The sequence below is a fragment of the Apteryx rowi genome, unplaced genomic scaffold (genome assembly GCF_003343035.1).
Source record: "Apteryx rowi isolate R43461 unplaced genomic scaffold, aptRow1 scaffold_34, whole genome shotgun sequence".
Lineage (NCBI taxonomy): Eukaryota > Metazoa > Chordata > Aves > Apterygiformes > Apterygidae > Apteryx > Apteryx rowi.
In genome coordinates, this window is record NW_020449863.1 from 3,828,071 (window position 1) to 3,843,942 (window position 15,872).

General features: G+C 37.6%; 1 protein-coding gene across 1 annotated transcript in view; it reads right to left on the bottom strand.

Moving 5' to 3' along the window:
* THADA (THADA, armadillo repeat containing) overlaps positions 1 to 15,872 on the bottom strand; it is a 167,381-nt gene that overhangs the window by 58,788 nt on the left and 92,721 nt on the right. The window contains exon 30 of the mRNA XM_026072344.1: positions 3,126 to 3,241. Coding sequence (XP_025928129.1) covers positions 3,126 to 3,241 — 116 coding nt within the window. The remainder of the gene's footprint in view (positions 1 to 3,125; positions 3,242 to 15,872) is intronic.

A 15,872-nucleotide genomic window follows, 5' to 3' on the forward strand; every position in this document is an offset into this window, starting at 1 on the left:
CCCATACTTGCAGGAAAACACAATATAAGGATAAATCTATAAGTGAGGTCAAACACTTCAATCACCTTGAGAAGTCAGTGGAGGACTTGAAGAAAGCTCTCAAATTCACCCAGACATCAAAAATAGAAATACTACTTTTGAATACTCAGAAGGTTAGTATCCCAAAGATGTATGAAAAACAAGAAATGGGGAGGGGAGGTGTTTTCCTGCTGACACTTTAATATATTCTACAAAGGGGAATAAACAACCATGTCCCAATTAATCCCATACGTCTGACTTAACAACAGACAGAAAATATCAATTGAAAAAAAAAGTTTTATGAAATACAATTTCAAAAGATTTAACTTCCTGGGGAGAGTGAGCTATTATTTTATTTCCTAAAGCAAATTCAGACATCTGGGGGTGGGGAAGAGGGAGGGAAGAGATTAACATATATGTGTAATAGATTCTCAGGCTTTTCTACACCAATACATATTGATACAAGGAAAATACTTTCTGGCCTTGAAAAGGAAAAAAAAAAACAAAAAACCAGACAGTTCTACAAACAGCTAAAGAAAGATAATCTTTCCTCCAGTTATATATATGATGATTGAGCCTCATTTTTAAGAATTACTCAAGAATTAAAAATTTTGTAAGTAAAATAGGAGGTTCTCACAGAGGATGTTCCATAGTACAAAGGAAACAGGTAGCTGAAAGCAAGCCAGCAAGAACTCTGCAGAACTAACACAGAACCGTGAATGAAGACTGAATGCAAGTAAGCCTAATATCAGAACAGTATACTTTTGGAAATGTCCCCATTCCAAATTCACAGATTACTTTCCTGTTATTTTAACTTTTTTACCGTATAAGATTAATAGTGCCTGTCCCTATAATACTGTCTTTTTTCAAGCAATAACCATACTGTGGTAACTGTGACACTAAGTTATCTCCTTATGAGAAAGGCATAAGAAACAGATGGAGATTACTAATCAATTATTTCCTGTTACACTCTCTCCTTCTCTGAAGAGAAGGAACATGCGAATGACTGTACATGGAGCAAAGGGATCTCCAGCCAGCACCTCCCTGACAGTGACCAACAGCAGACGCATAACACAGAGTGTAAAAACAGGGCAAGCATGAAGTGATGGTTTCCTGAAATACTCTCCCAAACTCCAGGAAACGGCACAGATGGACTTACTGAGCCAGAGCTAGTGTGTTTGTGATTAATAATGTAAATAATACAATTAGTTAAATCTATCGTTATCCTTGATGGCTTTTCCTTCTATTAATTTCTCCAGTCAGTTTTTGAAAGTTCATAAACTTTCAACATCCATAATATCCTATGATGAATAGTTTGGCTACTCAGCTATGTGTGTGAATAACTACCTTCTTTTTTTCCATTTTAAACCTCCCACTCGTTAACTTCATTTGATGTTCCTAATTCATGCTTTACATGAAATAATTCATTATTTTATAGATCTCTATTTTATGGCTCCTCAGCAGTCCCTTTTCCAAGTCACAGAGTCCTAGTTTACTTAGCCATTCCTTATATGGAGTAGCTTCCACACCTCGATTATCCTTGCCATCCTTTTCTTGGTCTTTTCCAGTTCTACAATTCCATTTTTGAGCTGATATGACTAGAACCAACATATACACAATGCAGCTGCACACTAGTTTAAGATGTTTTTTTCTTGTTCTCATTCTTTTCTCTACCCTAAATATTCAGGTTCCTATTTTAGGCTGCCACTGAGCACKGAACTGATATTTTTATGGAATTATTTTTCATAAGTATATCACTCCAAAGAGTTAACAACCATCTCAGACCACCATCAAACTACATATAAAGTTAGATAGGCATCCTTCTATCTTTACCCACAGTGACTTTTATTTGCCATGTTATCATCTTGCTAGTCAGTCTCATAAGACCCTTCCGCAGTTCCTTATAGCTGGCCCTCATCTTTGCTACATTACAAAAATTAACAACACGAACAACTTTTGGCATCTCACTAGGCACTTCCTCTTCCCGATCACTACTAACTGTTAAGCCTGACAGGCCCTAACAAATTCCTATAGGACTCCTCTGTGCAAATTCAATATTTTACTCCTAACTTCCATCACTTTTTGTAAGTAAAGTTCAGACTGTTTTTCTCATGTGCATCACTTCACATTTGTTTACATAAAGTTTTACCTATTTTATCACACTCACTCAATCAGAAGACGTTCTGCACTTCTTGAAGATCAGCTGTATCTTGATTACTCTGAATCACTTAACATGAGCAGCAAACTTCTTACACCCACTGGTCACCCCTTTCTCCAAATCAGTTATGATTTTGTTTTTGATGATCATAAAGCAACATAGGTCTTATCAGAGATCTGAACTAGACTCCCTAGTGACCTTTCCACTGTGAAAATTGTATTCTGGAATATTTTACCCACTTATTTATTTATCCAAGGACTTGCCTCTCCTTCCACAACAACTCAGTTTCCTCAAAGAGTTTTAGGTGAGGAACTTTCAAAAGCATTTGACAAGATCAGGCAGATTTTCAGAAAAAAATTTTTTTTTTTCTTCACTGCAGTATATAGGTCATCTGAAGATCCTTTTACAGAAACCTAAGGAAAATATTTCCAGAACTGCAATGGACTGTTTGTGGCCAGCTAAATGCTTCTTTCAATAGTTTCAACAATTGCTCACTGTGACATTTTTCTACATTTTTTTTTTGGTAAAGGTCAAAACAGAGAAAATAACATCATAATCTAATTATGTGGCCATACTCTTCCTAGCCCAGAAGGAACATTCATCCTTTCCTCAAAAGGATACTTCTGTAAGCATTTTCATTCGCACTTTTTTTTTTTTGCCTTTTTTTAATGAGTGAACAGTCATTAGCAGTCTCTAAATGAGAATGAACTAAGAAAAAAATAAAAAATGATAAAGCGCACAGGTAAGGTAGACTCATGTGTTTTCGCTCCATGCTATTTGAAAAAAAAATCTGGATTAAAAAAACAGCAAATGAATAAGACGACTAAATTTTACACAATTCTAGAGAAATAAACACGTCCATTTTGCCAAGAAAAAAACAAGAGTCTACCAAGTTTTCAATATATTTGTAATTTATGTATATGAACATATATCTAGTGTTTTATCTTACCTTTTGGCCAGCCACAGTTTGGTTCCTACACAGGTAACGATGTCACTCAATCCCTCCTGAAAGTCTGAATTAATGTGCTGTTTCGATTCCAAGTACGACTGCAGCAAGTGAAAAACCTAATCACCCCCCCCAAAAAAAGAAAAAGAAAATTGAAGACTGCTGTGGAAATATTTTTGAACCCAACATTTCTAGCCATCGCTTTTCCTTCAGATAACTAAGATGAAAACAACACAAAATGAACAACTATTACTCAAGCTGTACACCTGTACACAGGAAGAACGGGAATTATTTTTAGTTAATCATCTAACCAAAAAGCTTTACAGATTACGCTTTCTATTTTGGTATCCTAAATTCTTTCCTTCATGGGGTCTAGGATGCATCTTCACCTGGCCTAACAACAGATGAAATCYTTAAATTGCCTATTCTTTAAAAATAACTTTGGAAAGTAAATGAACAAGCACACAGGAAGTACTGGAAGATGTTAGCCTCAGTGAAGCAATTAGAGCACAGTCTGGTGGACACCACTCTTACTGGCCCCTTGCCAACTAAGCATCCCTCAACTTTCAAACTTATTCCTGTGCCATCTGCTCAGCAGTGCCAGTGCAACTGCCCATGGAGCATCTCAGCAACCTGGCCCACAGGATGGACAGGGCTATCTGTGTTACACAAGTACAAGCAAAGAGGCAGGAAAGGGTGAAAAGCTGCAGCAAAGGAAATGCCACAGAAGACAACACCGCTGCTGAAAGAAGCTTCTACCAAATTATGGCATAGGCAAATTAGAAAGTATATGCTAACCATAAGAATCTACTAGAATTGTACAAGGAAACTGTYAGAAGACTGTTTCAATTGCAAAGGTAATTGCAGTCGTGAGCTACTGACAACACTATTCATATATTGCAAGAGAATTTCTGCATTACAAAAGTAAAAGATACAGATTCCCACAGTGAAATAAATATAGTTGACTCTTTAGTGCTTACGTATCAAATGCCTGTGATTGTCAAACCTGGTCCACACTTAAAATTCAGATGGTTAGGTATCTGAATCCCAGAGATGTGTTAAGGCCTTTACATAGGTTCTTTAAAACATACAGTAGCACACCATCCCCATACTGAGCAAAAAGCTTTCTAAAGTCAGCACAGTTAGTATATGTAACCCCTCTGCAGTCCTGATAGAAAAGTATCTGTAATACTGTTCCTGAGATCCTTCGTTCAGGGCTCCAGTTAAACATGACAGGCACTTGGGTTTCACAGAGAAGCAAGCAGCTTACACCCTTTCCTTCCAAGGACAGAAGAGACTGAGCTCCTCACACTGGAGCTGTGGAAGCGACTGTGCTATCTCCTCCTGAGTTTCACATAGGAGACTCATAGACACATCCCAGCCACCATGAAGGAAGGAATTCAAAACACCAAAATAGAAAGCGCAATCTGTAAAGTTTTCTCATCAGCTGATTAACAAACCAAATAATTCCTGTTCTTAGTGACCTTCCTGTGCTATTTACAAACAAATTTTCCAAGTGGTATTGAATACATAGAAAGGTGTTAAGAAAAAACAGAGTTAAGAAAAGATGTACAGTCAACTGGGTCATAAGTATGAAGAGCAAACAGTGGATGACATAGGAAAGCTGACACCAGCTGCACAGTGGAGAGGGACTCTCCAACCTAGCCCCTGTAGCACTCACCTTCTCTGTGTATGAACACACTCCTTCGACACAAGTCAAAATGCCCATGTCATTCTACTTTAGTTTTTACCTCTACCACCCATATGCGAGCGAACAGGCAACATGATTTAGTCTCTACACAGAAAATATGGTGCAATAATTAAGCCTAAAGGGAATGATCTTGCTTAAGTTAAGGAGTTTTATAGAGAGACGTAATTTGGAAGCTGTAAGAGAAGGAACATGGTGCCAACTCTTGCTGTATAACTTGCCTTAAAGCCTCAAAATCCTAAATCTATTTACCTATACAGGTAGGTTACACTGACAGAGACAACAGGGTTTCTACACCAATTGAAAGAGCACATCCCCCATTGATTATTTCTTGAGACTGGTGATGTGCAGAACTTCGGGAGCTTTAGAGATGTTATCAGGCCATTTCTAGAAAAACATACACACACATGAGCATTTTATATTAAAACACTTTATTTGTGAGAGTACTGGCATTTCATACTTGCAAAGGGACAATTTTATGACTAACTGATCAAGCTGGAGCTTTCACTTCATTTTGGGAAAAGAAAAATCTTTATATTCACATTTTTACATCTCAGATCTTGGCCTCCTTCATTGCCACTTGCTTCCGGGGTTATTTTTGCATTTGTTTGCTTGTTTTGGAAACACAAGCAGAGCCGCATAGCATTAACTTGACACAATTTCATCTGGGTTATTTTTCCTAAAATTATTCAGGTGGAAAAACAGCTGCAGTATTATCAAATAAGCATAGGAATATCATGGAATAGAAGAGCCGTCAAGAGACTGTTTAATCCACACAGACACTGAGGTAGGGTCTAACATACTTAGACAAAACACGTGCCTGATTGTCCTGCTCTTGGAAACAGTCAATAAAGTAGATTCCAAAATAGTTGTATGCAACCTCTTCTAGTGTTTCACACTCAAAATCCAAGCTCTTAAAAATAAGGTGTTCCTTTCCACTCACACCCTTGACTTTTGCCCTCATGGCCCAGGAAAACAACYGTTCTCAGGACTCCATTCAGTTGGTTCAATTTTCTTCCAAGTGAGGTACTTATTAAACACAGAGTTCCAGCCAGAGTCCCCTATGACAGCAATCATGAAATAAACTCTCTTCTACCAGTGTTAACAGGTGTTATGTATGCAAGAGACATTCTGGAAAGATATCTGCCCCTTTCTTTCCCTCTCTCTCTCTTTTTTTTAAATCCTTTGAGCTCCTTCATACTGAACATCATTTTGTTGACAGGAAACCATCTTTCTAGCTTTCCTAAGATCATTTTGAACACTGAGCATGTTCTACAACATGCATTGCAAAAGTGCAAGCTTAGAAACATTGCAATAATGCTCTGTATTCTATCACACAAAAGTTTAATAAGTATAGTAAACAGACCGAGGTGGAGGACAATTTGTGTATTTGACCATTCTTGAAATCTTTTCTCACTTTAAAACTCTATTATGGCTAATTACTCCTCCAAGAGCTCCACCCCCCACCACTCTCCATTTTATACATACATATATATATATATATTCTTTTTTAATTATAGGTATAAAGTGTCTTCTCCAAGGTTTGAACACTCTTAAAGGTAGAGAACCAATGGTTCAAAGACTATTTCAACTAATGACTTAACTCAGAAGTGAGTTTCACCAGACCTCTCTACTCTGAATCCTAATCTTTAGCCTACTCTTGCCTACACAACTGTCCCCTTATTAAAAGGGTTTATGCAAGTATCTACTTGAAATTAACCTTTTTCATTAAAACCAATGCACAAAGTTGGCACTAACTACTAGTTTCGGTGTCTTTTTTGCAGTTTGCCCTTAACCTCTGTTAAGTAGGTTATGATGAAGAAAGGGGACAAAAAAGGAAAATAATGTATATGYAGAAGCTCCTCTTCTCACCTTTTATATCCTCTGCTAATTGAAAACCATTTTGTGCCTTAACCGTTCTGATTTTATTCTTCGTGCTCATTTCCAGGAATGAGAAGGGATTTACCTCTAAGCAATAATATAAAATCTGTTTCACAGTTATGAAGAGGCTATCGCATTTTTTCCTAGAAGCTTAAATTAATTTAATCACTTCAGCTTTGGAAACAACTCCCAAAGCACCTCCCTTCTAAATACATACAAAACCTCAGTAGTTTGGCAGTTTAAGCAAAAGGTCTTGAAAGAGGGAGAACTGGACATACTAAATAGATCAAATTTGTGGATTTAAATTAGTCCAGGTAGGAAATTTAGTACCCAAAATGCAAGCAAAATCCCTCTGCAATTCTGTCTCCAGATGAATTGTAACCTCTCACTATTATTTAGACGGTAAAAATCAGAGGATCTCATGAGTCATATTTAGCAGTAGAATCAGAAGATAAATCTCACATTATTTTTTACATAAGAGTCTGATTCACTCTTGGGAAAAATGTTAGCATTCATCAAAGGCAATGTTCAACTACTAMAGTTTACCCTGGTCTCACATTTGGTATATGCAAAATACCGACTTTTTTCCCATCATTTCAATACAAACCTTCCATCATTTATTCAGAATCCTTCACCAAACGTCACAGACCTTAGTAAACTTTCCTCAAAAAGGAACTCCATTTTATCATAAGATTTTAGAATCCCTAAACTAAATTCAAAATTGAGTTTAATGTTGGCATGTTTTATTCAAAGCCTTCTACAGTATTTTACRTAAGCTAAAATTGCAGGCAACCAAACAAGCAATCTGTAAAAGTTAACTGCATTAATTCTCCACTTCCAGCATGTGTGAAACGTTATTGTTTGGTTTATAGTAGTATTGCTATAGTTTTGATGATCTGACGCTACAAGCCAGGCAGCGTTTGCATGGGGAGGTAGTAATTTTTATGAGACTGTTTGATACAGCTAAGAAAACAGACCAGCTTTCCAGTACACAAGCTCTCTTCAGATTAAAGTACTCCTTGATCTAAAACCCTTTCCTATATTCCTCACTTACATATACATGCAATGAGGTCATGGTGTTCCTTTCTTATTGTAGGTTTTTTTTTTATTATTATTATTATTACATGTAAGAAAAAATTTTTTTAAAGGCAGTTTTACAAAGAATTTGCACTGTCTGTAAAGATGGGTTTACAAAGACTTATGTTATGACAGCAGTTACGTTTGAATACAAGTTCTAAACACCAATGAGGCAGACTAAGTATCCAAGATTTTGGGAGTCTTTGTGTTAGAACACACAATCTTGATATTGTGTTTAGTTGTGTGGAACCCTACTTTACAAATGGGAAGTCACAGTATGCTCACAAACCTTTTCCTTTGCCCACGCAAGCTGTCCAGGAGTCAGACTAATACAATGGGATGACTGTATAAATTGCCCATCATCCAAGCAAAAGTTGCCAGAATAGCGCAAGTAACAGGAATCCCAAATACTTTGATGTCGGAGTGGGGGGACGGGCCCAGAGTAAYGATGAGTCTCAATATGAGTATGGTCGTTCTCCCTTTATTAGAGCTTACACAGAGTATATATAGACAGGCGATAGAGCATGTGCTAGCAATAGCTGTATGATTGGTTTACAGTCTCTGTTCACGCGCCTAAAGCGAATACATGATTGGTGCAAAGTTGCTGTTCACGTGGAGGGGCTTGTCGGCCCCCTCCTTGACTTGTTTACCACTACTTACCTTCCCCTTTTGTAATGGTCTAGGAATGTTCAAGGACAGTTCACATAGCCGTGGGATCCTCCCTCCATCGTGAAAACAGGATTGCTCACTTCTAAGAGATCATGCCCCTTTTCACTTAACCATTCTTCCACACTTTGACACATAACGGGGAACCTTGTCCAGCCATTGACCACCCTGAGGCAGCTCCAGTCCATAAGGGTCTATTAACTCAGAGACAGCCGGTCATACGCTGCCTTATGTAAAATCACTGTAGGTTATTGTGATCCTTCAGAGCTCCAGCATGGGAGGACTTACTAGCTCGGGCTAACCAAGTTGGCTTGAGTGCAACACCACATGCTGACTAGCAAAGCCCAAGGACCCAGGACACCAACGAGCAGAAGTCAGGTCCTGCTCTCCAGCCCTCTCCCTTTGCTCTTCAGACACCTGCAGGACCTTTCCTCCCTTCTCTGGGATTGCTAAGGCTTCACCGGTGTTCCTCAGCTCCAGAAGCCTCAAGGAAAGGGGAAAGAACAGAGGAGGGTGGGGATGGGAAGAGGGAGAAAGGGAAATGTTCAGCTTCCCTGCTGGTCAATCAGCACATACATCCTTTCGCCCTGTTCACATCCTTCCCTTGCTGCTTCCTCCTCAGGCCAAACAGCTGCTTTTGGCTGCAACACTCACAGCCTGCTACATCCAGCTATCTAAAGAACTGGATTAAACCACCTCACTGGCAACAGGTCTAGACTAGCAGCTGACATTTAGATACTACTCCTAAAATCATCCAAGTGATTTACAAAACCCAAAATAACATTTTACGTCCCCTCCCTTTTTTAAAGAAAAGATGAGAACTAAACACATAGAACTTACTACAACAAAATAACAGTATCATTTAAAAAGGAGAGGTAGTCTTGCTCTACTTAGAGAACCTAAAACTGTCTGTACCCAAACTAACTGCAACCAAACTGGAAGTATTTGCTATTTTTTCCTCAGGAACTCAAAGCTGACATTTAAATGGTCCTGATCACTACCTCAGAAATCCTTTAAGTCTTAGGAGAGGTTTTACCTTTATGTGAGTGTTGGAGCTAATGAAATGATGTTAAAATTAAAAAAAGCATTTGTTTACTTGGACTTTATATAAGGCAATAGCAGAAAACTTCAAACTGCTTAGTTTTGGGAGGATTGTCTATCCTCTGCTTTTTCTAAAAGCAACAGATCATGGACATCTCACTGTGTCTTCTGGAACCATACGGTGAAATTCCAATTGCTTTATGAAGTCCATACGCAGATGAATTCCCCTCTAAAAAATTAGATTTTTCTCCTCCACATTAACTTTGATATGGTATGAAGCTGATCAGTGTCTTTAGAAGTTGTCGCATCAGCGCAAACCACTGTATTCAAGTTGTGAAATGTACTATTGGAATAATGAAGCAATGCAACGGTGGATAAAATTTGTGTAAAACAGAMAAAAAAATAGTAAACACCTTTAAACTTTTCTGATGCCAAGATTTCTCCTGTATATGTATGAAGACATTGCAAACCTAACATAACACAACTATTTGATAGCCACAAAATTAATCTATTGTGGGACACTTTATCTAAAAGAGATAAAATTAACATTTTGTAGCATTAGTGTTAATTTTATAGGAGAAACTGAAGTTTCTGAAGTTTACAAACTATTAACTTCAGACATGAAATAATGATTAGGTGATACTTTGTGTGCATGCACACATGCTTAGATTTAAAGAAAACACAGCTTCCAACATGTGGCTGAACAAAGTACCTTTTTTAAATAGTCAGATTTTCCAAAAACACTTTTGAAAGTTATATAATTGCACATTTTTCAATGAAGTGGCAAAAGTTAAACTTTTCTCCCCTTAAGCTGACCTGAAGCAATAAAAACTTCTGCATGCATGCCCTTCACTATGTTTGCATGAAATTAAGTATACAGTATAAACATTCACATTCCTAACTGCACGACTGAAACAATGCTCTGACTGTTCAGTTCAGTGATTCTTTGGAGGGGGGAAAGAAAAAGCAAACTGACATCACCCTATACTGTACATTCTCAGCATAGATCATTTATTTACTTCCCTAAAAAAAAAATACAGCTGTTTCACCAGCTGAAATAAAATGCTGTATAAACACTAAGGTTGGAAAAAYGTGCCATTCACCAAGCTCTGGAGACTGAAGTAACAAGAAAAGAGAAAAAAGGGTGTTGGCAAAATAGTAGCAGTAAGGAGATTATTGCACTAAGCTAAATATGGTATTTTGGAATGGCTCCGTCAAAACCTTTCGCCTGAGTATTAACAGGCTTATGAGAAAATCCCCAACAAACCTTTTTGTTTGTTTTAGGCAGACAAAATGTTAATCTTGTTGTATGATAAATACATCTGCAAGTTATCTCAGTATTCTAAAAACAAGCCTTTTTTTTTTTTTTTTTTTTTTACTAAGACCATGTAGATAGAAACTGGCAAAGTACTGTGACAGATGAAGACATTTTGCTAGGATGATTAAAAGTTCAAAGTTAAATAATTATCTCTAGTGAAAAAAACAAGCCTTAAGAAATCCTTGTCTTCATAAAGATGAAAAGTGCAAAACAAAATCATGTGTGATAAGTACAATGGGATTTAAAACCTCAACTACCTCCCCAGTTCTGCTAAAAGATATCTACCTATATAGATGTGAGAACTTTATCTTCTGATTTCCTCCCACTCTGTACAAATTTATGTTTGTGCCAAATATTTTATCACCAGCAAGTATAACAAGAACACAGTCCCTGCAGCTTATACTACTCTGATAAACAAAAGCACTTAGACAAGTTGCAAGATAATAGTTTAAAATTAGTGCAGAAGCAATGTTTTTTAGGAATGTATAGTAGCTAAATAAACCAATTGTTCTTAATTCCTGAAGAATGGATTCAACCCCAATCTGAATAACAACTATGTAGTCACAACAGTACCTGAGATTTAAGTATAACAATGCTGCTGATGTCAGAAGTTCTGTCTGAGAAACCCCAGAGATAAATACAGGCACGTGCAACTAGCAGTGATACATGCGCTTCATCTATGCATGACAAGCAAGTCTCCTGTCAGGCTAACTGCATGAGCAGACCACCAGTGTGTCAGCATAGGTGCACAGCTGACCCCCGCACACGTGGTAGCCAGGTCACCCGGGTCTTTGGAAGTCTGGCTGCCCCAACACGCTGTACCGGAGAGCCACCCCTGCTCCCCCCGTTCTGGTCACTTCTGACTAACGTGCTGCCACACAGAGGTTCAGAAACACTGCGAATACGACAACTCTTACTGCTGGCATTAAGACTTTCCTTCACCTGAGGTATTTAACTATCAGGAAAAAGGGAGCTGTAAGATGTTCTTTTTTTCTTGGGGGGAGGAGGGAGAACAAAGTAAATATTTTGACTTTAGTTCCATGTTTAAACGACAACAGTCCAAAGAGGGATTTCAAATGTTTATTAATTTTCTTGCCATCCCCAAACATGCATGAAATGTTACAAAACCCAACACTTGTTACATTGCTTTCATAGTCCTGTATCATTTATATATACCAAATTATTATAAGTATCATCCCTGTGTTTCTACCACCTCCTTTCTTTGAGGTCTTTAATTTCATAATGGTGATTTCACCACTGACAGATCAGATTATTATTTCTGCTTAGTATAACTTATGACTGGCATATATGATTACCTTGTATGAATATGCCTTGCTTCCTCAAATTTATCTTTGTATGAATTAATAAATGTAATCTGAATTGTAAGACTTCCTACTGCAAATATTTTCTGAAAATTATCTAAATATATATAGATTTGAATATAGTCATATATATGTGAATATTATTCATAATTTATAGCAACAGCTGGTTCACAATTCAATTTTCCCATAATTTCAGCTTTGTTTGTCAGCATGTTTCATCACCTAATTACACAATTTCAGATTATTATTCATGAGAAAGCAGGGCTTTTAACATCCTTCTTTCAAATGCTTCCATCAAAATTAATGAAGCCAGGTTTACAAAAGAAACAAGTTGTTTTAATTAAAATGCAGGCAAGCATGTTTCACAGATTGAATTAAGAAGTTCTAAAATAAGATACAAAATTGTCTAAAGTTCTGAATAAAAATACAGTACTAGTTAATTCCATAGAACTGAGCAAGAATAACACAGCTTTTTAATAATGTGGAAATTATGAGTCTAATGAAAGGCACAAAAAGCTGAAAACCAGCAAAGCCTTCCTTTTAACAACAGACATACCACAAACATCATTTATTAAAAGCATGTTCTTAAAACACAGCATAAATTCCTGCTTTTGTATATAACAAGTAAACCCACAAACATGAAATCTCACAGATCAAATCCTCTGCAATGCCATTTTTATTAGGTTTTTCTTCCTATCTTACTCCAAGGAAGATGAAATTGGATTCTGGTTTAAATTTTTCCTATGCAACTCAGATTCTATATTAGCATAAAACAAAAAAAAATGAGAAACTTCCTGCAAGCTAGCATCATATTCACTATTGTTTTTATCCAGAAGTCCTAGCCGAATTTTCTCTTAAAAGTCCATGGTTTGTTTATTTACACAGAAACCTGATACGAAGTCTGATGTTATACATAATTATTAGAGTTCTTTTACTATTTGGATGTAAAATACTTTTTTTTTAAGATATTATTCATCTTATAACTAAAAGAATATGCACTGGGCAGAGAAGCCTACCCAGAAGACCAGATTGGCGGATGAGAAAACAGAAAATCCCAACTAGCAGATGGGGCTAAAAGGCAAACCTGACTGATGAGTAAGGGTGTCACTCACGAATCCTTTTAACCGGCCAGCTTGACCACAGATCACAGAGGGCACTGTGTAGCTAGTTGCATTTCCACTCTCTGCAAACATACCTATTATCTTCACAACACCATGTAAACAAAATTAAGAAGTCTAAAGAAATTAACACAGACTATATTTTGGAAGCAGTTAAAAACTGTGCTAAGCTTGTATTTCCGATTGCAATAAACAGCAGAGAGACTACAAGAAAGAGTCTCCTCTTCCAAGTCTATACCCTGCCATCATTAAAAACTTAATTCTACAACCTCCAGGGGTATAAACCTTTCTTCCTCCTTTAATCACCCTCTTTCATTTATCTGAAATAATTCTTTTTCACACTATTTCCTTGTATCATACTTATCCTGCACATGTCCACATGAAGGAGACAAAAATGCAAATAAAGACTAAGGTACACATCCTTGTTTACAGAGAGAGATTTACAATTAAGAGGAATATTTAAGGGAGGCGTCATTAAGGATATGACTACCCCACTGACACTGAAAAGCTGACATGTGATAGGCACAGTCAATAAGGACATGTTCGTAAAGAGTGCTCAAAAATACTGCTACTTGACCCTGCAGCTTTGCTGGTGTCAGGAGAGGTGATCTAATGTCTTAGGAATGTCTGCATTACAAGCTGAGAAAATAATTAATAGAAAGCTATACGAATTTGATGCTTTTATTTCATAAGTTCACATTAACACATAATGAGAAGTAAAATTTATTCACAGCTTCAGAAAACAATCTTCCTCTCTCAGCTACTGATTTTAAACTTATTGAAGAGGAGAAAATATGTATAAAGGTCTCTTGCTTCCAGAGAAAAACATCCATTCAATATTTCAAGGTCTCATGAATAATTTCCAACATATTTGTGCCAATGGGCACAAACTGAAACACAGGCAGTTCCATCTGAACATGAGGAAAAACTTCTTCACTGTGAGGGTGACAGAGCACTGGAACAGGTTGCCCAGAGAGGTGGTGGAGTCTCCTTCTCTGGAGATATTCAAAACACGCCTGCACACGATCCTGTGCAACGTGCTCTAGGTGACCCTGCTTGAGCAGAGGGGTTGGACTAGATGATCTCCAGAGGTCCCTTCCAACCTCAACCATTATGTGATTCTGTGATGTTCAAACATAGGTAACTATAATTATGAAGAAAAGGTGGCATTCTTCATGGTCATATTATATCTTACAGAAGCTGTTCCCCCATTATCAAGTCAGTCAAAATCAGTTATTTATTGCACATGCCTCTATATGACAAATCAATCCTCCTCTTCATTTCTGCTTATTTATAAACATATCGCTTTTAATGGCTCCATTTACACCTGAGGAACTTGATATTACCAACTGCACTATTGTGTTTGAACTCTAAACCAGCACCATAGAACCTCCTGAACAGTGTAAGACTTTTTGTTCCTCCATTGCAGGGGTTTCTGCACCCATTTTCAAGTGGCTTTAATAATGGGGAAAACTGTCCCCTTAAAGAAAATTCTCATGCAATTATAGTTGCTGGTAACAACTAGGTCATTAGGGTCTATGTCGATAYGGCTGTATCAAACAACCCCAGCACTGGTGCCTGGACCCTGAATGCAAATGCTATACTCTTCAGCGATTCCTATGGTCTCTGGCACGGTTTTGGCCAAACTGGCACTCTTCCAAAACAACTCCCAGCCACACAGAGAATAAAGGTAAGGCAAGGACCATTCTCAGGCAGCAGTGCAGTTAAGACCACCCATTTCATAGAAAGGCCGGCAGTATGGATACAGGCCATTCCATAACAGCTCATAATCAATAGCTGAGAACAGTCCTGGGCACTTTAAAATTACTAACATGGGTACAGCCAATGAGTCTCTTCCTGATGCAATAGTCTATATATACATAAGTAGTTCTTACAGACATACTGAAAACTCACATAATGTCTCACCTCTAGAAAACTGTATTTGTAATAGCAGGAAAAACATTTTGAAAATAACAATAACAACTGCTCCAAAGTAGCATATCTAAACGCATGTAGAACCCACAAGAGCTTTGCTGTGCTAAAATTACCCTACAAAAAGGAATATGCAACTGAAACATGGACTAAAAGTAACTTTATATCTAGACAAATGTACGCGCATAACTTGTAGATAAGCCGAAACAAATTCAAATTGTAAACATTAATAATGAGTAGTTCAGCTTTACAAAGTCAGTTTACAGACAGCAGCACAAAGAAAAAGGTGACAACGAACATGTGATGCAAACTCTTTTTACTACAGTAACATCTAGAAAGTAATTCCTGTAAGAGACCCCCCCCCCCCCCGAGCTGTACCATAATGAGAGGGGGAAAGACTAAGAGCCCTTTTAGTCTCACTGCATTACAGGCAGTAGTACTCAGCACCGGAGACGGTGGAGACAGGCGCTCTCCAGCCCCAAAGACCACCTTGGAAGCACTTAACTTTTCTTTAGAAGAAGTAAGTACCAGGAGAGGAGAGGACTGCGTGCCTGAAATTTCCATCTTTTACCTCTTCTCCATGAATGAAGGAGGAATAACGGTTTTACCTATGTAACGCTATATTGTTTCTCAGTTACACGGACAGACAAGGAAGCAGACAGATTAAGTGGTTTATTTAAAATCTAC